Source organism: Phoca vitulina, unplaced genomic scaffold (genome assembly GCF_004348235.1).
Source record: "Phoca vitulina isolate PV1807 unplaced genomic scaffold, GSC_HSeal_1.0 scaffold45, whole genome shotgun sequence".
Taxonomy (NCBI): Eukaryota; Metazoa; Chordata; class Mammalia; order Carnivora; family Phocidae; genus Phoca; species Phoca vitulina.
The window spans coordinates 11,567,637-11,595,450 of NW_022589748.1; the positions used below are offsets into that span (position 1 = coordinate 11,567,637).

At 51.3% G+C, this 27,814-nt stretch overlaps 1 protein-coding gene across 3 annotated transcripts in view; it reads right to left on the bottom strand.

Annotated features, from left to right (window-relative positions):
* Positions 1-27,814, bottom strand: part of KIAA0556 (KIAA0556 ortholog) — a 180,539-nt gene that overhangs the window by 106,981 nt on the left and 45,744 nt on the right. For all 3 annotated transcript variants that reach the window (XM_032430729.1, XM_032430728.1, XM_032430727.1), the window contains 5 exons: positions 24,805-24,881; positions 17,005-17,174; positions 14,965-15,062; positions 5,571-5,702; positions 1,545-1,673 (listed from right to left, as the gene is read on the bottom strand). In XM_032430729.1, the coding sequence (XP_032286620.1) occupies positions 1,545-1,673; positions 5,571-5,702; positions 14,965-15,062; positions 17,005-17,174; positions 24,805-24,866 (591 nt within the window). In that variant the 5' untranslated portion in view covers positions 24,867-24,881. The remainder of the gene's footprint in view (positions 1-1,544; positions 1,674-5,570; positions 5,703-14,964; positions 15,063-17,004; positions 17,175-24,804; positions 24,882-27,814) is intronic.

Here is a 27,814-nt window from a genome sequence, read left to right on the forward strand (position 1 = left end):
AACAAGAGAGAGAGAGATACCATGTACCCTTCACCCAGTTTCCCCCATGGTAACACCCTGCATAATTAAAGCACAATAGCACAATCGCAAAATTAACATCAATACAATCCTACTAAGCTTTTTCAACTAGGTCTCCTTTTAAACTTCTTCTTTCTTTGCTGATGCTTAGCTCTATTGAAGCAGAGTATCTCCTTAATGTGATAGCTTAAAAAAAAAAAACTTTTTATTTTGAAAAAAAGGTAAAACCCACAGAAAACATATCAGAGTAATATAATGGAAGGGTATAATGAATACCCAAAAACCCTGCACCTACATTCATCGGTTCTTCACCAATTCTCGGAAGACCTGAGAACAAAGACCTTCTCTTACATAAACACAATATAATCATCAAATTCAGGAAATTTAACATCGATACAATATTGTTATCTAACATAGTGAATTTTCAAATTTGTTAATTTCCCCAAACCATCCTTACACTTAGGGCAATTACCACCCCTCTGCCCCCCGCAAGGATCTCATGTGGCCTAAAACTGTGGTATCTTGTTAGCCTCTTTTATCTGGAATAGCCTTTTTCATACCACTGATAGTTCTGAAGACCCCAGGCCAGCTGTTTTGCAGACAGTCGCTCAATTTGGCTTTGTCTGGTTGTTTCCTCATTGGATTTCATTTTTCCCAATTTCCCAAATTTTTCATCAATGTCCCCAGCTCTGGGTTCACTGCGGAGAGGTCTTTTGGATCCTAAGCAAAACTGATAGATGGCCACCTCTCAGCACCTTGCTTCCAGGCATTATTAATCACATTCACAACAGACTGTGCCCCTACAGAGAACTGGGCGCTCTGGGGAGCAAAAGCAGCTCGGCACAATTCCCAGCCTATAATCGTTAACTGCAAGAAATAAGGAGTCATGGGGTCTGGGTTTCCAGTCTGGGTTCCTCTGAGGCCTGGGAGAGCCACATCCTTTCTCTACTTCTTAGTTTCCCCAAACTACAAAATGAGAATGAAAATACCTAGCACTTGGGCGCCTGGATGGCTCAGTCAGTTTAGCATCTGCCTTTGGCTCAGGTCATAATCCCAGGGTACTGGGATGGAGTCCCACATTGGGCTCCCTGCTCAGTGGGGAGTCTGCTTCTCCCTCTCCCTCTGCCCCTTCCCCCACTCGCGCTCTCTCACACTCTCTCTCTCTCAAATAAATAAATAAAATCTTAAAAAAAAAAGAAAATACCTAGCATTTAACTCAAAGGGTTAATGCAGGAATGGGTGTAACATACTCAACACAGTGCATAGCACTTAGTAAGTGCTCACTTAATATGAGCTTCTACTATGTTTAAAAAAAAATAGCATCAAGTCAAATCTCATGTGTATTGTTTTAAATGTAGTGGGTGGGTCCAAGGTTTTTGTGAAAGCCAAATCCTGCTGTGTGACCTGCGCCATCTTCCCAGGTGTAAATGAAGATGCTCTCGTGGGGCTCAACCTCCCGCCCAACTGCTTGGCTCTGGCAGAGACCCTGGCCCTTTGTGGGGTTATGAGGCTGAAATCCATCTTACCATCACATCCTGAATAGTTAAGAGGATCCTTTCTTTGTCTGTATTGCTTGCAGGGTCAGGGCATCCGTGGGCATCCAGAAGGGTGAAATGAAAATCACAGGGCGTGGTGTCGGCGGAAGACTTGGTACCCTAGGGGCAAGCAGAGAGAATGGGCGCAGGAAAAGCAACTTACGTCCCTGAAGATGTGCTGGGTCCCTCGTCCTCTCTGTTGGTCTCCAGGCCTCCCGTCTCCCTCCTCACCTCCTCCTCCTTCTCTGCTCCCACTCCCAAAGCGGATCTGGTCAAACTCATCCCTGCCTCACCCACACCACTGCAGGCCCATAGAAAGTAAGCAGACTGGGATTTAAACTCGGGCCACCACCCACCTAAACACTGGCTCAGTGAGGACTGAGCGACGACTGGCGTGGAGGTATGGCCACCACATCTTGCTGAATAAAAAAGGTGGGGTTATCAAATAGGGTGGATGGTATATAATCCCATCTTTGGGAAAGTAACAATAAGAAATAAGGGAGGGGCACCTGGGTGGCTCTGTCAATTAAGCGTCTGACCCATGGTTTTGGCTTAGGTCATGATCTCAGGGTCGTGGGATCCAGCCCCGCATCCGACTCCATGCTCAGTGCTGAGTCTGCTTGAGATTCTCTCTCTCCCATCCCCTCTACCCCCTCCTCAAATAAATAAATACAATCTTAAAAAAAGTCAAGGAAAAAACAGTACTCACTGGGAAGTTATTTATAAGGTCATCTAAAACAGAAGTACCCAAGCAATGGGACGGCCCTAAAAACGATCCTTCATTTTTTAAGCCTCACCATTGAAATTACTGAAGGGGGACTGAAGGGATTTGCTGTGGGGCCTGCTGGGGACCAGTGGGGCGGCCAGCGATGGCACAATAGAATCTCCACCATACCCACAGGTGGGTGAGCCGTCGTGGGCCTCGGCAGAGTCCACAGGGGGCAGAGCTGCTGGGGACACAGCTTGTGACAGGTGTTTAGTTGTTTCCACGTGTCAGCCAGTAACAATGACTTGAAAACACTGAATGGTAATTGTGGGCAAATAACCAGTTTACCCCACTCCAGGTTCCACACAGTGGAGGGAAAGCTCAGAGCTGATAACTAAACTCGCGGACTACCACTCATTGGGAATGGGCCAGGACTGGAACATTCCAGATCCACCACCTCCTCTTGGATATAATCAACACATACATATAATGAATACAAGAAATCTATATTATGAACGGATATACCCATCTATGACCTCTGGGGCAGTGGGATTATGAAAAGACTTTTATTTTCTTTGTTATCAGTTGAATTCTTTATATAGACTGTGCATTATCAGGGGAAAAAAAAGACATCTTACTAATAGAAAAAAGTGTGCACTTTGTTTCATTCCTGATATATAAATGGAGCCCTGTTATGCACTGCAACACAAAGCCCAACGTGACTGAGACCTGGCTCTTTGGCAGAACTCTCTGGAAAGAGGCACCCTGTTTTCATCCGAGTTCCTGAGCTGCTCAAAACCCTACAGTGGCTTCCCCCCGACTCAGAACAGAATCCCTCGCCTTTACTATAGCCTCAAAGCCCTGGGCCATCTGAGCCTCGGCCTCACCTCTTTTCCTCACCCGCTTGCTCACCCAGCGCCCAAACACACTGGCGTCCCCCTGTCCTCCCGCCTCGGGGCCTCCGCACCTGCTGCTCCTGTGCCCGGCATGCTCTTCCCCACGTGCCTCACTCCCCGGCTTTCTCGGGAACTGCGCACGGAGCATCTCATCAATGAGAAGCCCCTGCCCGTCTTTCTCCAGCCCTTTGCCATTTCTCTGATAAGCCCCATTGCCTACTGTCTGTTTTATCCTCAGTGTATAGAACGGGGCCCGGGATCTGGAGCGGGGACCGTGGCCCACACAGTGCACACACCTCACTCCCGGGGCGGCTGCTCCTCAGGTCCAGCTGCTGCTGTCATGTAAGAATGGGGCCCCGAATGTTCGGGTTCTTCAAGACAAGCCCCCAGTTCACATTTTGACACGGGATCTCCTGATCTTAAATGTCAGCTAGTAATTCTTTCAAAAGCCCCATGCACGTCAATGGGCTGGGGGCCAACAGAGCATGTCTGCGGCATGCGGGTCTGTGAACTCAGAGCCGCCAAGAAATTGAAGATCGCTAAGGGTATGGTTGAAGGCAGACAGGCTGGTGTGTTTCAACAGTGAAGGTCAGGTGAAAAGTACACACGCAGGCACGCATTTCCTTTTGCTCCATTTCAGAGCTGCACTTGCAAACAGTGTGAGGTGGCTGAGTATATTTAGCCACATGCCTTCTTTTCCCCCTCTCTCTCGTTCAGATTGCATCTCTTACGGCTTCTGCCTTGGCCGAAAACTAGCGTCACCATTTTACTCTTTCACTTAGCAGGAAATAACTCCAAGGGAAAATTGACTGTGAAGCCTTACGGAGTGCCCCCTCAAGATGGGGAGGAAAAGGAAAGAAAGAAATACAATCAAGCACTCACGGTGGAGAAAATGAAGTGTTGGCAGGGCAGGGCGATGAGGATTCAGAGCACGCGTGCACACGGGAATGCTAATGGAAGCTTTCATAGCTCGTGAGGGGCAGGTTGTCTGGTGCTGCAGGGAGCTGGGGAGCTTGCCAAGGAAGGACTATATGTTCATTTAACGGGGGCGGGGGTACCAAATGGCCAAAGGAGATGAGGGAACTACCCCACTTCCTGCATGAAGGATGTGCACACGTTCTCTGACAGGGGGCGTGGCTGGGACTGTAACAGACTGAACTTGGCCGCAGACCAGCCTCCCAAACGAAGGGAGACTGACGGCTATTTGCACAGACATGTGCTCAGATCCTGAGCAGGGACCATTCTGTTGATTCAGAAGCGTGTGTGTGTGTGTGTGTGTGTGTGTGTGTTGTGTGGGAGGTGGGTGTTAAAGGCAATAAAGTCCACACTACAATTTTGCCTATTGTAAAATCCCATTTCTAGGGACTGGGTAGGAAACAAGGTCATTGGGTTATTCTATAAAAACAAAAGGGCTTTCTTTTTTTTTTTTTTTTCTTCCAGGAAGACAGAATTTCCAATTTACTTTCAGACTTTTGTAGCCAGGATGTGAACCAAAGTGACCCTTTGCTCCTTACCTGTCCTTCTTTTATGTGCCAAGAAGGACATACAAACAGGCAACACCACAGAGGAATGTTTCCTGGTCACTGTTCGCACGGATTTTATGAGTCATGTGCATTTCTTAAAGGCAGGTTTTTGATACAGAAGCAAGACTTTGTTCTTTGATGGAGGCTGTTGCATCTGCAGCCTGGGCCCACAGCGGAACACACGCCTGGCGAATAGGGCAGGGGCTGGCTTAGGGGCCTGACTTTGTCCTGCTGCCTCCCGGTAATTTTGCTTCTACACAGCCATGGAGACGATCTATGTGCTCATTCTATGTATAAAAGCAATGCCCTTGGAATAAAATCCAACCACCCACGCTCACCCCTTGCCAGGCTCATTGTGCACCTCCTGGTCTGCCCCACTGCCCTTCCAACCTCACCTCATCCCACACTCCCTCTGGGGCTCACATTGGGCCTACAGTGTGCTCCTTCAACAAGTCCAGCCTCACGGCATCTGTGCATGCTGTTCCCTCTGCCTGCAATGCTCTTCCCATCAGGTTTCAGCTAAGTATCAGCTCTGCCCACCTCCCCTTCCCTCCTTGCTCCACACTCTCACCCAGGTTTTAGGACCCTGGCAAATGTCACTTCCTCTAGGAAGCCTTCCTGGATACCCTCTCTCCTGGGCCCACCACACCCTGCCCCACCCCTCAGCTCCCTCCTGTGGTAGAGGGATCCTATGCTGTTGCCTCTCTGGGGTCAGACACCAGCCTTACTGATACCTGGACTCCGGGGGCCCTAGCGGAGCATCTAGCCCGTGGTCTGGGCGCTCACTAGAGTGTGGGAGATGAATGTCGGAGTAAAGAACTCAGGGGCATAAGGAAGGAAGGTCACAACGCACCCGAGAGCCACTGTAACACGAGCTGAGGCCCAGTCCTACCTGTGGACGGTCCCCAGAAGCACCCTGTGCCTTGGCGGTCTCATCTCCACATGCCTCAGAATCTTCAGAATAGTCCAGAGGAGGCTCGATGTGGAGCCGCGGGCCAGCTTCCGTTCTGATCTGCACCGATTTCTAGACAAAAGAAGGCTGTTTCAGACACAATGGAACGAGCATCTCGATTCCTCTGAGGGGTGAGCTTCTTAGGGGGCTGACCGCGAGGTGGCATGTCCCTGTCCCCCAGCAGTCACGCTACGAGGCATGCTGGCCCGGCATCGGCTCGGAAGGGCCAGCCCGACGGGTCCCGCCACCTCTGCTCAGAAGTCTTTACTGCTTCCTACTGCACAAAGCACGTTCAGTGGAATTTTTTTAAAGCAACTTTTTCGGTTGAAATACCTTAGCAGTAGAATGTTAGTGGGTGATAAACTTCCCCCAAATTGGCTTTGTGATCCAATGAGTTTAGGAGACCCTGGGGGTCCTTTTTTCCTCCCGACTTCTCAGAGCTGGGGCCAGGGGGGCATCAGCGAGGCACCACATTTAAGACGGGGCACGAATCCAAGAGCGAGGGCCTCCTTAAAGTTTCTGCTCTGGGCCTCGCTCTAGGGAGGCCCGGCTCCCGAGAGAAGGAAGAGGTCGGCCACGCCATGTGTACTGAATGCATTACCCCTCCGAGGGACAGAGATTTAGACCCTGCCTTTCTCCTCGTGTCCTGGGTTAGAACCCTCCACCCCTGTAAGACTCTGCGTCCCCACAAGCTTGGTGAACTTAGCGGTTATCTTGATGATGAAGGACATGATGCCGAACCTTACTGCCCTGCAGGCCTCTCCCTGGTTAGGACTGAACACCTTTCTCCACCACAGTCACGCCGCCCCCCGCCCCCATCAGCACTTTCACACTACTGTTACTCCTAGTGCTTTAGATGCTCACTTAGTCCTATAGCAACCCGAGGGGGAAACCGAGGCACCAGGCTCCATGCCTCTGGCCCAAGATCACACAACTAGGAAGCCGCAGAGCTTAGATCTGAACCCCAGCAGGATAGCTCCAGAGGCCTTGCTCTAAACCAGGGATGGGTCAACATATCCTGTAAAAAGAAAGTATTTTTGATTTTGCCAGCCATATGGTCTCCATCACAGTATTGAACCGTCCCATTGTAGCTCGAAAGCAGCCACAGATATTGCCTAAGTAAACGGGCATGGCTGGGTCCCCAAAACACTTTATTTACAAGAACAGGCTGTGGCCAGATCGGCCCATGAGCTGGAGTTTGCCCACCGACCCCGGTACTAAACTGCCCCACTGTACCGCCCCCAGTGGGCATGTGAAGAAGAAATGTGCCCAGCCTCGGCTACGGTGGCCTTTGGGGAGAAGAGAGGGAAATTAAGGAATTTCCTGAGAATATCAAACACTCAAAAAAGTAGGCAGGGGCATGGCTATAGATCATTCGAGAAAAAGATCTTGGCAAGAGAGAGTAAAGAAAAAGAGAGGCTGGAAAAGGCAGGTGGGGAGCCCCCTGTCGGAGAACAGGGAGCAGGCAGAGGGGCAGAAGGAAGGTGCTCGGGACATTTTTCTTTCTTTTTTTTTTTTTCAAAGATTTTATTTATTTGACAGAGAGACACACAGCGAGAGAGGGAACACAAGCAGGGGGAGTGGGAGAGGGAGAAGCAGGCTTCCCGCCGAGCAGGGAGCCCGATGCTGGGCTCGATCCCAGGACCCTGAGATCATGATCTGAGCCGAAGGCAGACGCTTAACGACTGAGCCACCCAGGCGCCCCACATTTTTCCTTCCCTAGGGCCATCCGTCACTTGGCCATGCCCCCCATGCTCTGACTCCAAGTGTGGCCCCGCTGCCTCCCAGGCTGTGTCAGCTTGCTCTCAGAGCATTTTGGAGGGCGGCTGCAGGGTGTATGGAGGGGAAGCTGTACGTGGAATAGGCCAGGAGACTCCTGAGAGTCTTCTTGCCTTGGGCCAGGATGAAGCTGTAAGGGCTTTGAAGTTCATCTCCAAGAAAGATTTTTCTATGTAACTCTGGGGAGGGCGGGCTCCCCCCTCCTCCTCAGGAACCATTTAATAGCGCCCAAATGCTGAAATGAGAGGGACAGACAGAGAGAAGGAGGAAGGGCCGGAAAGAGGGCGAGGGGGAGGGAGAGAGGAGGGGGAAGGGGCAGGGGCACGGAGGGAGGGGCACTGGGCATGGGGCACAGCCTGGCCCCTCCATAGTTCTCTGTTCCTTTAGCTAGAAAGGGAAGGCTTGGACTAGGACCTCACTACTGCACGTACAGCCGGTCCGTGCACCAGCAGCCTCGGCTTCTCCTGGGGAATTTGTGAGAAATGCTGAATTTCAAGCCCTGTCTTAGAGCTAGGAATCAGAATCTGCATTTTCACAAGAGCCCCGGTGACATACACGCACACTGAAGTTTGAGTAGCATGAGCCTAAGTTTTGTAGTGGGTGCTGCCGTTTCCACCCGTCCCGCATGCGCCCCCCTGTCTTTGGGCAAAAGCACCCTGATTTTTTGGGGGGAAATCCTCTCCCTCTCTCCCCACCCCCAATCCAAGTGTTCATGTGGAACTGAGTCCACAGGTGGCTGGAGCATATGACAGGCCCAGCCGAACTGAGCGCTAGATCCTGCGGGCCCAGAGTGACTAGATGACTGGTTCAGGGAAGCCAAAGAGATGCAATAGTAGGTTGACAGAATGTAGGTGGGAGCTGATGGTGGCCACCTTGGTACCACGCAGAGCAGCATGGGGAAAAGCAGAGTTGAGAGATGGGGAACGAGCCCGGCTACACTGTCTGAGCACCTGGATCCAGCCATGCCTGAACTAGGAATTCCCACAGGCAAGTGAAAGAGCTGGCATTAATGCAGCTCTCCGGGTCTGATCTGAATGATAAATACGAGAAAGACCTCCAGGGTTCAAGGAGGAGAGCCCAGGTATGTCTCTCTCCACTGCTGCTTTCCCATCCTCCCCCTCCCCAGAAGTGTCCCTCGCCCTTCCTGGGAGTTTGGCACAACTGCTAGCCTTGCCCAAAGGTCAGGAGATGGGTTTGCAGTAGGCATGAGGGCACGTATAATCAACAAGTCCTTTCTGAATCCTGACTGCATACACGGTTCTGGAAGCATGTCAAGACAGCAAAAAATGTAACCACCAATGGCCTGGCCTCGGGGAGTTCACACAGCACACACAACAGAAGAACATGTTTAGGAAGCAACATTTGACAAAATTAACGTGGTCCAGAAAGAGTTTTAAATGCTGAGTGGGTGCTGGAGAGGGGAATAAATAGTCTTCCATCTGGCCTGCTCTCCTACCCCAGCCCCAGGGAGGTGCCTCTGCCACCACTGGAGGAGATGGGGAGCCGCCTCACCCACATGAAGACGCCCACCTCCCAATAGGAGCACGAGGCTGGCAGGTTCCAGCCCAGCCCCCAGGAGGCGCCCGCTCCCTGCCTCCCACCTTCACATGCTTGCAAGGATGATGCCCGAGCTCCTGGCTGGCTCCCCGCTTGGCACGCTGCTTTACCCGGAGTGGGTGTTTGTAAGTGGCTGCTCTCTCCTGCCCACTTGCAGCACCCAGACTGGATAGACCCCTGCAGTATCACCCACATACCAGGACAGGATTTAAAAGCCCTGATCCCCGAACACCCATGTTCCAGTTTGCCGGCCCACGGCCAGCTTTTGTCCTCAGCCACACTCAGCCCAAGGCCGTGCCCAGAGTTATCTGTGTGTATCTGCCGCCCCCTTAGCAAAGTGTTCTAAGAGATGTGTGTTCAAGCTACTGTAGACTAGAAAGATCAAGGCTAGGGGTTGCCCTGTATGGTTGTTCAGGTTGTGCAGTACGTAAGTAGCTCCCTCTAGAAGTAAGAGAGCTCTGAAGATCCTGACAGGCAGGTTTGGGGTGGGGAGTAAATCTACCTTATTTGATATGTTCTTCCCGGATTTGTCTGATCTCTTATAAATAATAGCGCTCAACACTCTGACAGTCTGCGTCATGCAAGGTTGCTGTAAAAGCCGATGCTTTATGGGTTGTTTCATTCATTGTCCTCAGGGCAGGGGTTTTCAAAACTCAGAAATAGGAAAACAAAGGAAAGGGCTTCACATCTGTACTCGTGAACTTTCCTGGGGGTGCTTCAGCTGCCTGGCCCACAACAGGAAACCGGATACAGCAGTAGAGTGAAAGCAAAGCCTTTGCTTTAAATTGCAATGAACTTGCTTTCTGGGCCTTTAAGGAAAGCCCACCCCACAGTAAATTGCTGAAAGGCCAATCCCTTCACTACCAATTTAATGCTAAGAGCCGATGACGTTCATCAAATCTGACAGCATTTTGGTAAACGACGGCTCTGTTGATTAGGCCGCTGTCCACCCAAGTATTACAAGGCTGAGGAAGCCATAAATCTTAATCCACTGATAGCAGGAGAAAAATCTGAGGCTGAGAAGTGGTGGTGGATAAAGGACAGTACCAACAAGAGCCCATTTATCACCTCCAGCCCAGTCCACGGCGCAGGCAATAGCTCGGAAGCCAACATCGCGCCGCCATCCGCCTCCTTGGCTCTCCCACGATCGGAGAGTCCCAAGAAGGGTTTTCCAGGTCAGGCTCTGGGCCAGTATTTGGATGACTCTGTGACCTTCTGGAGCAGGGATCCTTGGGCCTGTGTGCCTGGGGCAGCCCCTTCTGTCAGGGGCATCTCTACCGGAAAGTGCTTCCTAGTTGCTGGACAAGACCCTAAGAAGGGAACTTATTCTACTGAAGAGGCAAAGGTATTGGTCCTGGTCACTGGGAAGGGGACATGTGACCCAGGGGAGTTTAGGGCAACACTCAGAAAAACTGGCAAGCTGGCCCGCTGAAGAGTGCAGGGAGGCCACGGCGAGGGAGCAGTGCTGGCCAGGGATGGGCTGGGACTTCGGGGCTCCCTGGGCACTGTGACCTCTGTGTCCCCTGCTGACCTGGCCGTGGCCAGTACCAAAACACCAAGTGCCTCTGTGGCCCCCACCTGTCCCTCCTGCTGGGCACAGCCATACAGGAGCAGCCCCAGGACTGGGACCGGGAGGTGGGACCTCTCCTGATGGAGTGGCTTTTGAGAACTGGCCACCACTGGCCACTGGGGATTCTGCCGCCTTGACCACTGCCTACTCTGGCTGCCTCCAAGCACAGTGGAGCCCACCCAAAAAAGTGAGGTCGAGACGGCCTTCCTTCCTATCCTATGCACCCCAAAACCTGTCCCTGGGTACTTTCTACCAGGGAGAAACTTCGTACTTAGCTCCACTTGTTGGGGTCAAAGGAAACCCAATCAGTCCCTCTTCCTCCTGGCAACAGTGCAATTGGTACATCGGGTCTATCTGTTGTCCTGGATGAGAAGCTGGGGTTCCAGGCCTTGCTCAGGGAACAGCTCCGGGGCAGGCAGGCTTTTCGCTTCTGGTCACAGCCTAGCAAGGCGGGAGCGGGCATCTGGTCCAGGCTGACCAACTGAGAGATTCAGATGGTCTCTCTCCTGGACAATTTCCACAAACGAATACTAAAAGACCGGGAAGATGACAGCCCGGGATGGGTCGAGGAAGCTGAGATGATCAGGGGGCTCTGGGGGCCAGGGACAGAGCTGTGAGGTGGAGGCTGGGGGACAAAGAGACACAGGCTGCATTAGGCTCATGGCAGGGATGGGGGGGGAGCCCTGCTTCAAAGTCTCCTGCCTGGTCCTCCTGCAGTCACTTGGCCCTATGGGCATCCTTCGGCATGCGGCCACCAGGGATCTTCCTGAAACGTGAGCCCAAACACGTAACTCTCCTATTGAAAACCCTCCAGAAGATTCCTCACATTTAAAATGAAATCCAAACTTCTTCCTGGGGGCTTCCAGGCACTGTGTGATCTGCCCCCTCTGACCTGTGACCCCTGACCCCGCACTCACCGTCTCCGTCCCTGCACACTGGCCACCCCAGGGTCCCTTCAGCCTGACCCGGCTTCCTGCCACCCCACCGTGCCCTCTGCTGGGAGACTCCCGCCAGACCTTTGTGGGGCTGGCTCTGCTCCTCCCCAGCTGTCAGGTCAGGCTCCACGGTCCTCGTTAACTGCCCTACTGGGCAGGTGCCACTGCTAACCCCACTTGCAGATGAGGAAGCAGCCACCAGACGCTGAGCCGCTTCTCCTGGCTGTGCTACTGGATAGTGGTGGAGCCCAGGCTTGGATCTGTGGACGCTGGGTTCCTGAGTCGGTGCCCTCACTCATCTCTCTGGGCTCGTCTGTCCCCTGCCGCCAGGTGCCCCTCCCCAAAGCAGCGGACAGCCCCTGCTGACGAACCACACACTGAGCACGCACTCCCTCCTGGCAGCCCTGGGACATCTGACTGATGATGGACTCAAGGCTCAGACAGGTCCCACCGCCAGCTCCAGGACACACAGCTAGGAAGGAGCTTGTCTGACTCCAAAGCCCATTCCTGTCTTTCCAGGGGCCACAGGTTCAAAGGCCCCAGTGGGCCAGGCGGGAAATGGAGAAGCGGGAAGCCAGCAGGTGGGAGGGAGAGAGCAGCCCAAGCACAATGACAGGCTACAGCCGCCACTTGGCCTCGGCTCGGGGGCCCTAAAGGGAGTGGTGCGGACTGTGGCAAATGGGAGCACGTGTACCCGGCCTGACGGGGCCGCACTCTGCGAATGGCTGCCTCGTGGGGAGGCGAAGCCCAGCAGGATGGCCAGCTCTTTCCATTTTTCCAGGGAAGTCGGAATCGAGCGTTTTAAAAATACAGAAAAACTTTTGAATTTAAATGTTAGCGAGTGACTAAGTCTTTTTTAAACCTTGTGAGTCCAAAAAACATTCTCCGGGGGACAAGTTCAGCCCACAGGCCTCAAGCTGCTCACTTGGAAGTCCGGCAGGCCAGTCCTCCTTATGCTTGGACCGGTTGTCACATCTGCCTTGTGGGCGGGACAGTGCCCCCTACCCCCCGTCTTCACAGCTGGGGCTGCAAGGGCAGGAACCAAGCCTTATGTGATTGTTTGCTTCTAACCCCAGAGCCTCACACAGTGCCTGGCCTGGGGTAATAAATGCTTGCTAAATTAAAAATAAAGGATGAGGGGTGCCTGGGTGGCTCAGTCATTAAGCGTCTGCCTTCGGCTCAGGTCATGATTCCAGGGTCCTGGGATCGAGCCCCGCATCAGGCTCCCTGCTCTGTGGGAAGCCTGCTTCTCCCTCTCCCACTCCCCCTGCTGTGTTCCCTCTCTTGCTGTGTCTCTCTCTGTCAAATAAATAAAAATAAAATCTTTAAAATAAATAAATAAATAAAGGATAATTTCTTTTGGGACATGGCTTCTAGTCCTCTCACCACTACTGAATGCTCCCTGGTTTATCCATATCGAGAGGGGGTGGTCCCCAAAACACGGCATGTGGGTGGAGCAGAGTCCGTGCAGTAGTTGGGGGGGGGCTGACCCCCCCAGAACCCCTTCTACTTTATTCCTAGGATGACTTTGTGTTCAGTAGAGGCCAGAAAGCCAGTCTGTGTTTCCCAGATGCCCTTTCTGTGGACGTTCTGGAAGTGAGCTAGCTACAGCCCATCAGATGCCCTCCTACAAGCAGGGAGAGCAGAAGTGAGGTGGAAAGAAGGGGACACACGGTGGCCGATTCTGTGCTGGGCACAGTGGCCGAGGCGATGGGTTTTCAAGCATCCCAGCCCGGCCGCACAGGCTATGGGCAGTGCTGCTCTCGCAGGCACGATGTTATCGGAGGCCAAGGGTTGTGGCGGTGGTCACCTGCTTCCTGGATGGTCCCTGATGCTGACCCTCCACCCTCCCCACCCTGTCCTAGGTAGCAGATTTCCTGGCAGGCTGGGTGCCATTCCTGGAGGCCCCCAGCTCAGGACCCCTCCTCTTTTGCCGCCCGGAGATCTTGCAAGCACCCACTTCCCTGCGCTCCGTTCATCTCTGATTAAAACAGCCTGAGTGGTCTCTACTGTAGGCACTGACTGACCCCTGACTGATACAGTGCAGAAGGACAATTACAGCCTTCATGGCATCAGGAAGCCAGGAAATTAGCCATGATTAGGCCCTGTGAAGTGTGGGACCACAGGGAGAGGCTGGGGAGGGATGCTAATTAATCTTAGGCCAAGTCTTTTAAATTGCACAGGCTCTGGGGCCAGCTGTGAAGTCACAGTCTAAGATGCAAATATGGCTCCTGATAATAGAAGGCACTCGAAACAACTAGGAGGGTCTGAAGTGGGAAGTGGAGAAAGGCCTCCTTAATGAGAAATTAACATTCATTGCTGGGGACAAAAGGAGGCCTCTAGGCTGTGTGCCCTGTAGGCCTTGCTCACCTGCACTAAGATAAGGCTGTGGGAGTCAGCTAGCTGGCCAGGAACACTTCATCACAGACCCACAAAGGTAGGGAAGACCAATGGGTTTGGGGGTCACAGGTCCAGGGTTCAAACCTCCCTAGTAGCTCTGTGACTCTGAGAAAGTCAGCTTATCTCTCTGGGCCTCAGTTTCATCAAAGGTACAATGAGGACAGTAATAGACCTACAGGGTTATTGCAAAGACGGCCAATAAAGCTTGCAGAAATATTTCCTACAGACCCACACATATGGCACAGGGCAAAAAATCAATCCAAATCTGGGTGACCACAGGATTAAAAAGGATTACACACCATTGCTTAAGCCTCATTTCAGACCAAGTGAGTCAGAATCTCTGGGGATGGGGCTCCCCAGGTGATGTGAATGCGCTGTGGGGGTTGAGACCCACTGATCCCAGGCAAGATGTGAGTAGCCGCAAGGTAAGGACTATACGGGCAAGAATACGGCACTTGGAACAAAGATCTGGGCTTGAGTCCTGCTGCTGTCACTTCTTAGTGGTTGGCCTCGGAGAGCTCACTTGGCTTTTCTGAGCACTCATCGCCTTGGCTTCTTTAAAACAGGAAGAAATTTGGAACTTGCCCTACAGGTGTGCTGTGAGGACAGAGGAGAGGAGTCACGTGGGAACTCAGCCCGCATCTCGTACCTGGTTGGCACTCAAAACCACAAGCTGCTGAAGCACCCTGAAGTGGCATCTCAGGTCTGTGGGGCGGGGGCTTGGTCTCATTCACCCACTGCATCCCTGGCATCGAAGAACGTGCCTGGCACATAGTAGGTGCTCAGTAAAAGACAGCTGTATAAATGAGCCATCACCACGGGGCTGTGAGTCTGCGCTGGGGTGGCCCCATCCCCCATCTGGAGGGGAGGATCATGCCACACAGAGGGGGCGGGAGGTCCCCAGACTCCTCTACCTTCCAGGGGCCAACACTACATGCAGAGAGGACACCAGTGCGGTGCCCAGCCAGACCCACCACGGCCCACAGGGATTCCCAGTGCTCAGATTATGTTTCTGTTTCCATAAGAACCCTGCTCCTTGTTCTGAAGCACGAGCTAGTGCCGTGTGTCTCTATACTGCCCAGGGTTTCCAGACCTGGTGCCATCCTCGGCGCTGGACTTTGCTGGGGGCTGTCCGTGAACTCCGTCTTAAAGCTTCCTCTGCTTCTCGCAACAGGGTTCTCCGTCCATAATCTGCACCAGGGGTGAGGGAAAGAGACTCAGCGAGGCAGCCGTGACAAGTTCACACCCAAGGAAGATGCGTGACTTCCATCTAAAATGCACACCCCGTGCCCAAAGTCTCGTATGCAAAGCGAGTCCTGTTTGTAGCAGCGGGGCATTAGAAAACAGGCCAAATGCCCAGGAGAAAGGGAAGGGGGAGGAGTAAGTCACAGCTGAACTGGCAGGTCTATATACAAAAGGAACCGTCTCTGAGATAGGGAAGCAGGGTACACACCGTGTGCAGTACAGGCCATCATTTGTGTAGAAGAAGACAGAAGGGAGGGTTATTTGTGGAATGAGTTAAGGTACTGCTGGGGGCCCAAGTACAGAGACTCCTGCTAACTGCACCTCCTTGAAACCTGTACCAGGAAAGGCCTGCTTGTCCCAACTAGCAGCAGGTTGGCCCGACTCCTCCTCCCCGAGAGCTAAGAGAATCATCCCACTTCCCTCGTTGCCCTGGAGGGCTAGGAAGCTCATGCTAAACTCTAAGCTGGACAGCAGTGACTCTCCTAGGTGAAGGTTTGGGGACATCACTTTCTCCTTTTATCTCCTCGTTGTTTTGACTTTTGCTGTCTATTACGGCTTGGGATATTCCCCATACCTAGAAGGCAATGAATGAGAACAACACGAATCAAGATTATTGTGCGATGGGCATTTTACATTTCTTATGTCATTTAACCTTCCTGGCAAGCCGGCAAGGTGGGCTTAATTATTCCCATCTCATAGAAGCGGAGACTGAGGGTCAGAGAGGACCTGACTGCCAGAGGTCTCAAAGCTAGAGAGCTAGAAAGCCTCATTCCAAATGCTCTTCCCGCCACTCGGTAGCAGGCCGGGTCCTCAGACAAAGCAGCCTGCCTTCAAGGGCACTCTGGTGCCCTAGGGATGGGTGCCCTTGTCAGTCCCATTTGACAGATGAGGAAACTAAGGCCCGGAGAGACAAAGTAACATGGCCAAATTGGGACCCAACCCCGTGTGCTCAGCCATTTCATTCACTTCCCCGCCAGGTCATTTTTGGAGCCAGCCGCTGGGGGGGGTGCTCCTATTCCAACTTCACAGACTCTCTGAGCTTTTAGTACAGGACACATGGGACCGGTTTAAAGTCTGTGAAGTATGGATTAACTACATTCAGACATGAACTGTGGAGTCAAATATCACACGGGGTTGGGTACTAAAGTGAAGACAGATCCAGTGAAAATCGGGTATAATTTAAATTATTCTAGACATTTCCTTCAATTACTGGCACCGTGAAATGGAAAAGCCAGGAATTTACTGCTCTGGCCACCTTTGCCCTGGGGTAATGGAGGCCAAGGCTAAGTTTTATTTATTTATTTATTATTTTTTTATTTTTTTATTTTTTGTTTTTTAAAAGATTTTATTTATTTATTCATGAGAGACAGAGAGAGAGAGAGAGAGAGAGGCAGAGGGAGAAGCAGGCTCCCAAGGAGAAGGGAGCCCGATGTGGGACTCGATCCCAGGACTCTGGGATCATGACCTGAGCCGAAGGCAGACGCTTAACCATCTGAGCCACCCAGGCGCCCCAAGACTAAGTTTTAAAAGGAATAAAAAGGGATTTCTCTCTCTTTCTCACACTCCTGCTCCCTCTTTTTTTTTTTTTAAAGAGAGAAAGAAAGAAAGCGCACGTGCATGCCAGCAGGGGAGGGGCAGAAGGAGAGAATCTCAAGCAGTCTCCTCATCCAGTGCAGAGCCCAACACAGGGCTCAGTCTCACGACCCTGAGACCATGACCTGAGCTGAAATCCCGAGTCGGCTGCTTAACGCACTGAGCCACCCAGGTGCCCCCTGCTCTCTTTCTGGCAAAGTGGGTAGAGTTAACTTGAACAGGTTAACTAGTTATTTGCTGGTAAGTTTCAGGGCATGGGACGTAGCTCCACTGCGCCCAGGTGACCCATGCTCACCGTGTGTCCCCTCAGCGTGTGAAGCACTCCTGGTGAAGTCGGAGTGGACAGCCTTCCGGGGGGACGTCTTCAGCTCTGAATTGGCCCCGTTGACATAGACAGAGAAGCCCTGCTCCAAGTGCTCCAGTCTCAGTTGCATGGGGTCCTTGGTTTTCAGATGCTTTAATACCCTGGAAGAGAAACAATCACTTGCTCCTTGTTATGTGAGCCTGGGCCGCCGCCCAGGCCCACATGGGGAGAGAACTGCACCTCTGACGGGCAAAGCGTCTCTAATCGGAGGCCAGGTGGCGGGTGCCCAGCTGTTCATCGACAAACAGCCTCTAAGAGGCCCATTACACACACAGAGAAGCAGCAAGGGGGAGACTGTTTCGGGCCCTGCAGGGGTGTTTCTGCTTTCGTTCTGAGGCTCAAACGCACATTAGCAACAACGCAGGCGCACATCATTCCTCGCTCCACGGTGGCCGAAGACAGAAAGCAGGCATGTGTGAGCGCAATCACCACACAGCCTGGGCCTCCTGGGATGACCCCAACTTCATGCATCTCCACCTCGTGTGGATAACGGCACCTTCTCCAGGGCATAACAAAACATGGGTCTAAGGGTCTTAGGTTCTAAGCCTTTGCAAGACAGTTCAGAGAACATCTACAAATCAGAAAACATCCTTCGTCCGACCAGGCAGACTGACTTTTTGCTTCAGTAAATAAATGTGTTCTCAAAAGCTCACCCCTGATATCTCAAATGTCATCAGTTTATATTCTGATGCAGTGAAAGCATATATCAAAGCAGGCTTTAATTCAAGATTAATGATATGATTATCACCTTTTGGTTAAAAGGGTCTTGCTGTGAACATGGCTGGACCTCTAGTTCAAGTTTTCTCGAAAACCCAACTTCACACCTCAGGCTCGATCCTTTCCCAACTCCTGATATTGTCAGTACCATAAACAGCGTGCAGCATCCTCACCAGCCCCAAGAGAGCCACTCCCATCGGACGCCAAATCCCTGTGTCTCTACAACCACCTCTCTGCACCCTGCATCAACTAGCTTTATTTCCACACAAGAAGAAATACAGACAACCAACCCGCGTGGCAACCAGGGTGCATCCCCTTTAAATAAGTTCCTGTCAAACTAGCAAAATGCAAATTTTAAAAAATAATAGAAACAGTAATCACATCAAGGGTGTGTACGAGGTGCCAGACTCTGTTCTTCCTGCGGTACAGATACGGTAGTTGGTTCTTGTTATTCGCAGTAGTTTTATTTTATGAAGTCACCACAAACATGGAGTTAGTGAATACTGAAACTTTGTTCCCAGGGGAAAATACAGGATTTGGTTCCTGTGAGCCTCTCATAACATTTTCACCAAATGATCAATACAGAACCCTGCTGTGTGTGTGTTTCTTTTTAAAGGCACCTAATTTGATACATAGTTGAGACACTGACATGGAACTCACACACCAGCACTCTGTAACTCAGGCCTGAGGGAAGCTCATCTAACACGTTTTTTCTCCCTTAAGAGACATCATAGCCTTCCTACATTTAGGAACACTAGACAGCACTTCAGCACCATGCCTGGTGGCCAGTTTAAACAGCAAAATCACCAGCAAAAAGCATAAAAATGTGGAAGACATGGCACTCAGTATACTTATGGGGTAAGAGCTAAAATAAGAAGGTGGAGTATTCCCTTGTTCTACCACAGCTGGGAATATGTGTATTGGGCAACCAAAATTTTTGCCACTCTGCACTTGTCTTTAAATGACCACAAAAGCACTGCAAATATTTAAAATTTACGAATAAATTTTCGTGAGTAGGTGAATTCATATTTAGGGAACCCGTGAATAATAAGGATTGACTATATTAAGACATTAATCTTCCCCAACAACCCTATGGGGTAATTACTTTTATTATCCCCATGTAATAGATAAGGAGAGTGAGACACAGAGAGGGTAAGTAACTGGCCCAAGGCCACACAGCTGGTATGGTGGTAGGGCTAGGGTGCAAACTTAAGCAATCTGGCTCGAGAGTCTTCACCACAACAAAGACAATCTCTACAGCTAAGCGAGAGGACATTGAACCTGGCCAACTTAGACATTGCTGGTAACTCACAGAACCTTTTCAGAAGTAATATGAAAATAGAGAAAACGCCATATGCTTGGTCTTCCCCTTAGTGAGCCCATTCTGGCAAATCACTCTTGACCAGGAACAACAGGTCAGTGTTCGGTCATAACAAAACCCTGAAAGCAACCCAAAAGTCCAACCCCAGGGAATGGAACCTGGGATCCCACGCAGCTGAGATCATTATGAAGAGTCTGTCCAAAGGTGAGGAATTGCTTGTGATCGGGGAGGGGGGCGGGGAGCAGAATAACAAAGGGATGTGTGTGGTTAAGTGCAAAATTGGAAAAAGGTGTGTTTGTGGACGCGGCGTGGAAGGTGATACATGTGAAAATCCAATCATGTTGAGGAAGGAGGGTGGCATTTCGGGTGATCTCTTTGTTTGGTTTTTAAATGTTTCTTTAGCTGTTGCTACATCCATCTTTTCAACAATCATGGCAGGAACATTTATTATAGACTTATCTCCTGCCGGCCTTGGAAGCCTGGGAGTTGATTGCTGGGCGGGCAACAGCATAAAACAGAAGAAAAACACAAGTCACCAAGAGACGCTTTCCAAACACAGCCATCCTTGTACTCTCTGGAGCCAACTGCCAAGGGCTGCAGTGGGCAGCAGCGGGCCCTAGGGAGAGAGCGCAGGGAGCCCGGGCCCTGGGAGGGGCCCAGAGAGTGGAAAGTCTGACCGCCCAGCCACAGGGTGCCTGCCTCTACCTCCCTCCGGAGGCCGCCCTGTCTCCTGACGCTGCCTGGGTGCTGACGGTGATGTCCCGCTCGCTACGCGGGATCTGGGGCTGGTACTCCGTGTGTGCTTCTCTTTAAGCAGAATGATTGATGAAAATGTGGATTTATGAAACTGATAAATGAGGAGATAATCATCCAGACTGTGAAAGGGATCGCTGAAGGAACTCCCCGGCTGCAGATGAGCTGACAGTGATACGCACTATGCACGTGGCATCAAAGAAAAGTGGTGTCTTTTTTTTTTTTTTAATTGATAGCCTGCTTTGCATAAAAAGCGGGCCCTCGGTGTAGGGGATTCAGAAAACTCAGACACGGTCCCTGCCCTGTGGAAGATGGAGCCCCTGCCCACCTGCTGCCCCATCATACCCCTAGTCTGGGTTTTCCTGGCTTCAGAGCAGGGGGCTCATGCCTCACACTATGGGAGACTCTCCGTGTGTCTGTCTATTCTCCCTTCCTACCGCGGGCATCAGACCCCTGGATATGGGGTCTGTGCTGAGTGTGAGGAATGCTCTCCATACCTGTTTCTGGAACAAGTGGCTCTAAGGCACTTCAGGTCTAGCAGGGGAGAGAAGACATGGATGCGCATCCTAACACAGCTCCCGTGGACCCGTGCTCATCACTGGAGCCTTTCTGTCTGAGCCTGTAGCGACCTGTGGGGCCACCTGCACACAGCTCTTTGGACAGAGGGGAAGTGGGAATGTGACAGGGGGACATGACTGGGGGGTCGGGGCACGAGAGGGCGCAGCCAAGCGCGAGGGGTGGTGGCGGGTCGCTCCTGGGCGTGGCCATGCCTGGGTTGATGGCTGAACCACCTCAGCCTCAGAGCGCTGTGGTTGCGATGACCAGGTTAGGTGGCCCCTCGGACCTCAGTCACCCCAGAGGCCAACCGAGGGCTTCTCCAGGGCTCAAGCATTCAAGGAATACCTGGATGTCAGCTCAGGGAGAAGGCGTGTTTAGCATTAATATGGTGATGATGGTGGTGATGAAGATGACACCTGGGTGTTGTCTCTCTTACTCCCTCACTGGTCCTACCATTGGCTTGTTTTACAGATGAACTTGCCCAAGGTCACAGAGCCCAGGAAGTGGCCAAGATTTAAATTCCAGTCCTCGAGGCTCCAGAGCCCATCTCCCAGCCACACCATTCTGCTGTTTCTTGTCTCCTCACCGCTTATCACGCCACAGGGCCTCTGAGCAAGGGGAGTCCAGATGAGGAGCAGTGACTTCCAGCTGAGGGCGTCCTGGAGGTGGTGGCATTTGAGACCAGCCTTGAAGGATAGAGAGGTGAAGGGCAGTGGTGCAGACAGCCTGCTGTTCCTCCCAGAATGTCGGTGCTCACGGGCTCTGGGAATCACCCTTTAAGGATGTCAGCATCCCTGATCCGTATGGGTGGAGATCGCACAGTGTGAGGGATGAAGCTCCTCACGGGAGGCTCTCCCATTTCCTTAGGTTGTGTGACCTTGGGCAAGTCCCGACACCCCCTGGGCCTGTTCCTCTTCTGTAAAATGAGATCAAGAGTGCCTCGACCTCTTTGGGGTGTCACGAGGATGGAATGGGGTACTGGGCTGAAGCTCCAACTCAGAGACTGGCCCATGCCAATGCCCCCCTGGGTGCTGGTTCTCCCCTTCCTTCTCTGCCTGAATTTCCTTTTGGGGCAGTGGGTTCACTTCTCTCATGGGTATTTTTTTCCTATACGTTTCCCTCAAACCACCTTTTCCAAAAAAGAAATAATACCACTGCTGGACTCCTGGATCCGGTCCAGCCTCCAGCATCTAGAGGGATGTATTACAGCTCCTCTCGGCTGTCAGCCCTCCAGTACTTGGCCCAGTCTGGTTGATCTGTTGTTGAGTGAATCTGTCAGGCGTGATTACATCTCTCATGAAGGTGAGTGACCAGAATCACTAAGGATCCTCCGGGGGGTTTGTGCAGGGGTGACTCGGGGCTGTCACATCCTCCTCTACCTCCCCTGGTCCTCTCCTGGAGCACACGATCATGTTCTGCTTCTTCGGGCGTAGTTATAAATAGGTGGCCTTGTGCTCACCTGCTGCTGCCCAGGGAGTTCCTCAAGGGCAAGGGCAGACACCTGTTCGTTTTGCCTCGCCAGCAACTCTCCCCCATCTTCCAAACTGAGCCTCTCGGATCTCCTTTCAGAACCACTCCATTCCTTCTCTTCTCCATATGGTTTGGGTAACACCCATTCCACCACCCAGCTTAAGGAGGTGGCCAAGGAGTGGCCCGTCAGACCATGCCACCTCACCAGGCACGGGGGGCGATTGGCTCGGCGCTGGGGCCAGGGCCCACCTCAGAACCTTTGCCAGAACTATCAAGAAGGAAGTGCTCTCTCCTCCTCGAGGCAGGATGTAAGTGTGGGGCCACCGGTGACTGCCTTGGCCCCCCGTGAAGGAAGTACTGGCCTCAAGTGACTCCAACATGGAGTCAGAGCTGAGTACCTGGATACAACTATGCCTGAAGCTGGATTTCTCACTTTCATGAGCCAATAAGTTTCCTTATTGTTTAAGGTCTATTTACCTTGGGCTTCTGTCGGTTTGACCCCAGGAGCACTAACTAACAAAGTCTGTGCCTTCCTCATCACGATGTTCTTCCCACCGGTGGCAGTGCTAAGCACTGAGAAGGCCCTCAGCAAAATCCTACTGAATGAGTAAAAGAATAACATCACGGGCATCTGTGGCGGCTACGTTCTGGGCAAGTCACTCCTGGGAACTGGCTCCAGTGATTGCACACACCCCCTTTCTCAGGTCACGGGGCAACCCGGATCAGCAGACTGGGTTTTCATTTCCCTCCGTGCACACTATACAGCCCAGAGGCTGGTTTTCTACCAGGTCATACAACTAGATCTCCAATAAACTGCGGTTTATTTCCACAAAACCCCTCGTCATGAAAGTGGCAACTCTGACGGGTTTCTCCCTGCCTGATTATTTATGACAATGTCAAACCAAACAGCAATCAGAAAGTACAGCCCAGCTCCCCCACTTCCTGCCTGGATGACCTTGGACACATGGCTCACTGCTCTGGGTCTTCTTCGTCTGGAAAACGGGTGCAAGGAGTGTAGCTAACCCTCATCAGGTAGTGGGAGGATATAATGAAATGATGGGAGTGAGGCGCCTGGCACGTGGGAAGCACTCCAGAGAAGGTGCCTCTAAAGCAACACCCAGTGATAGCTTGGGGAGCCACCCAGTTTTCATGTCTCTATCTGGAGGTGTTTCCAGCTCTACCTTCTGAGCTCCTGTCATCATGCCAGCCCCGTCTCGGTGACAGCGCATCCCCCAAATTTTATGGCAACTCGGCTTGGACATCTTTTTTAATTGCCTTGTGCTACAACCTTGTCTCTGGATATTCTCCTGTATGCTATCGGCTGGTACCCCTTTGATTGTGCACTTATTGATCTGCTGATTAATGAGAAGCAATTTGCTCCTAAGGAACTATGACAATGTCCTCCCAGACAAGTCACACGGATATGATTAAACAATCACTCAGGTGTTCGGTGGCACCATCTAGCCTGCCAGGAACAGAATAAAAACGCCCTGCTCCATGGCATTAATGATGATAAAAACCCCTTTGGGCTAATCAGCACGAGCCTCCTGCTACCGCAGTTGGAGTCGCCCCTGGGCGGGGGAGACAAGCACAGGGTGGCTGGGCACAGAGGACACGCTGCCTGGCGCTTCTAGCCGCTCCTACAGTTTACCTGTTCAAGAGTTCGCCACTAGGGGTCGCGCTGCCTCAATGGGGGCATCTGGCAACGTGGGCGGGCGTTAGGGATCCTGGGCATCTTAGTAAAGGGGACGGTGGGCAGGAATGCTGAACTCCTGTAACACCAAGGACTAAACCCATCCATGCAACATGCCAGTGGGGCCCCACTTGACAAGCACAGGGAGTCAGGCCAGTCAGATGAGGGCTGAATGCACATGCAGGATGACAACAAACCCCCCCACCCCGCCCCGGCTCTCTTGCCTGCAAGACCCCAAACTCATTCCCATTAACCCCAAGGCCCAGATTAGGGCCCCATCCTCCCCACTCCTGCAGGTCTGTTATAGGGGCCTGCAGCATTCTTCCCGTTGTTTTGTGTTTTAATCTGAGTGCATTACCAACATTTTAAAACTCCGGGGATTTCAAACCCAAATCCAGATTTCCAGCTTCTCCAGCAACCTTGGAGGATAGGGACCCCTGGGCCCAGGCTCCCACAAACAACAACTGGCCTGAGCTGACTGAGCAGCTGGGAAGTGAGAATCCCAGGTGTCCACCGTCTCCACCGAGCTGGCTTCACTCACTGCCCGGCCCCTCCTCGCATCTGAGTTTGCAAACCCAGCTTAACGCGCAGCCCGAGGCCTGGTGACAAACCACAGTGAACTGAACGTGAACTTCCACGGGCCCCGGGAAGGCAGTGAAGAGGGGATGCCTCCTTCCAGCCAGACCACACTGCTTTGCCCTCGGTCACCAAACACTGCATCTACCGTAGGATTTTTCTGGAGCTAGCACACCAGAGTCAAAATGAGTACCAACTTAACATTAAATGACATACTGACCAACTTTAAACACAGATGGGAAACGACTCCACCTTGATCTAATGAGGCATGATTATAGGCTCAGATTTCACAGGCCCATCAGAGCCTGGAAGATCACAGACAGGGCTATTCAGGTGACTAATGCACAGGACCTGCCACGTTAGAGGTTTTCCATGACAAAGCCACCTTCTCCCCGAATGGCAGCAGGGAGGCGAGAGGTGGTACTTACATGTGGAACGGTTTGCTACAGCTCAATCAAAGAGGCAATTAAATCAGCGAGTGGAAAAACAGGAGCTGGGATTGCAGATAATATTCCGAGCCCCTGAGTGGAGGCTGCCTGCATCCCATTCCTATGTGAAACAGAGCCTGCATGCTGTTTAATAAATCGAAATAGGGTTTTTATTTGGCTAATATGAAGGGCTGCCATTGAGCAGCTCATCTTACCGGTTCCTCTGCTGAAGCAATATTAAATACTCATCATGTTTCTCATCGAAGTCTGGCACCATGTCCTTAGTGTAACCCTGAAATGAAGAAACAGAGCAGTATGATACAGGAATGCGGGGAATTATTTACGGAGGCAGGAGGCTGAGAGGCAGAGGCTGAGCTTGACAAAGGCATCGCTCAGGCGACCCAGAGCCCCAGAGATGGTCTGATGGCCCCGTGGGTCTTGAGCATACACAATCAACATCTACGGAAAGGACAAGGCTGGTTTCCTGGTCTCGACACTGTTTGTTCTGCCCATGCCCTATAAGATCAGGGGCTCGGGCCAAGATTTGAGCTTTAATGTTTTCTCCACACTCATTATTTAGTTACCTGAATGATCATAACCAGATGTAACCCAAATCAGTTGTTTAAGGAGGGATCTCATTTTTCTCTTGCCGTGGCAAGAGAAATGCATGCTTATTAGAAGAGTCATTACAAAAATATATGACCCAGACAGTGAGGGCTCCTTTAAGAGCAGACACTTGTGGGCTTAGGCCTCCTCTTCAGGCAACAGAACTCTGGATTTCCTCTAGAGAATCATTCAGCTCCCGTTTTTTCAGTTCACTGGCTTCCTGAGAGGCCCTTGAAAGTTCCTTTGTTGGCCTCTTGGGTTACATGACCTTGGCCTTGGCCTTGCCAATCAACACAGTGCCTCCCCCAGCCACAGTGATTCACTGATCTGTGGATGAGCCCTGGGCCAAGCCAGGCCCTTGAAAGTCAGCCCTAGGACTGTGCTGATCCTCTTGGGGGAAGAGCTGCTCTCTTTCCACTGGGGGGCTAGGCTGATGAGACGCAGGCCTGGAACTGTCTGAGAATGAGGTCAATAACTGAGACAGCAGGTGCACTGAGAGATTGAGAGAGATCCTTAATGTCATGATTTGACACCTTGGATACACTCATGTCTGAAGAAGTATCTGGACAATTAAGTTCTTGCTTTAGAAGTTTCTGCTGAGTCTCTTGTCATTTGCAGCCAAAAGAATTATGTCATATATACCATAATTTGATCATTAGAGATAACCCCTATTATAATTTTCTACAGCTTTATGGAGGGATAATTAATGTAGACTAAATCACACATATTTAAAGTGACATATGTATATACCAGTGAAACCACCATTATAACTTGAAATATATTCTCCCAGATGTTTTCTTTATCATATACATACATATTTATAAATACACACACCAACACATTCTTCCTTTTTTTTTTTTTTGAGAGGGGAGGGAAAGAGGGAGAAGAAGAGAGAATCTTAAGCAGGCTCCACCCCGAGCGTGGAGTCCAACATGGAGCTCAATCTCACGACCCTGAGATCATGACCTGAACCGAAATCAAGAAGAGCTGGATGCTCAACCGACTGAGACATCCAGGCGCCCCCACAGACATTCTTTTAAATAAAGATAGGATCACAGTATAAACAATGCTTTGCAATTTTCTGTTTCTTAAATAACTTTTTTGCCAAGGGATGGATTAAAGAGACAATATAGGCTTGGTTCTGGTCACAAGTTATGTGGATTAAGTTTTAAATGGCAAGTAAGACATTTGCAATAGAAATGCAATTTGGGTGAAAATCCTAACTGCTACCATGGGGAGAAGAGAAAAGAAAATCCCCATCATTCTCTTCTTCTCAAAATCTGGCTTTCACACCATTATTCTACAACAACCCTAGCCAGAGGTGACCCATAACCTCCTTAGCCAACTATAACAGCTCTTCCCGTGTTCATCCTTTTCGATTGCTCTGGGCTGACCCCCCATCCATCCCCAAATTCTCCTTCAGCTTCTGCAGTTGCTAATGGGTCTCTTTCTTCCTATGCCTTGTCTGGCTTCCTTTCCTCCTTGGCCTCAGTTGGGGATGGTCACTGTCTCTGTCCATTTCACCCCTTTGGGTCTCTCTCCCCATCTTCTCTTTCCAGTTACTAGGAAATGGGCCCTCTGGATGGAAACTACCCAAGGTCGCTCCTGGTCCAGTGCTGACAGCCCAATCCCCTTTCTTGTCCCCTTTCCTGTAGGACTCCCGTTGTTGTTATCTGCTTGCTAGTCACCCCATTTCCCGCAACCACCCCCCCCCCGACATCCCCCTCTCTTTGGGCCCACTTGGGGACAGGATGAAGTACTCCCATCTTCTCTCCTGTCCTGGTGTCCCTGAAACCTTGGAGTTTTGCCAGGGTTTTCCTGCTGGCTCATCTGGCCCAACAATCAGGAAGTGGGGACTCCTAAGGAATGTAAGCAAACAAACTAGCAATAGCTGACCCTAATCGCTTACTTCCCTGGCTTCCTGAGCTGCCCAGAGGTGACTCTGTCCTCTCTGGGACTGAGCCCTGCCTCGCCCTGAATGGGAGAAAAGCGCATACAACCTCAGCCCTCAGAGAGCTGCTTGCAGGACACTGGGTGTGGGGAGGATTCTCAGTCCCTTCCAGAATAACGAGTCTGATGTGGTGCATTTCTATATACATGATTCTCCTTTGATCTTCGCAAGAGCTCTTAAAGTGGTTATTATTACCCCATTTAAGATACAAAGAAACCCATCTCATGCATCTTCCGGGAACAGGCATCCTACTCCACGGCAATTTACATAACCATTTTGAAATATCAGAATGACCACTAATATATTATGGTGTGGAATGGATATTCAGTGACATTTTTAGATGAAACACGAGGCGACAGAGAGATCTCAGCTCCTGAGGGCTGCCTTGGGCTTGCACCTCAAACCCTCCGAGAATGCATTTATCGGCCTCTACCAGGAGGGGGGATGTCATCACAAAGAACTGAACAGCACAGGCACGCATCCAGCCAAACTTCTCCCCAACCCCGTGCTTTTCCAAGCTTCTCATATGCTAACTAACGTGCACACAGATCGCCTGGGACTGTGTCAAAGTGCAGGTTCCGGCTCAGTAGCATTGGGGAGGGAGGGGCCCACATCTGCATTTCTTTATTTTTTTTTAAGATTATTTATTTATTTGAGAGACCGAGCAT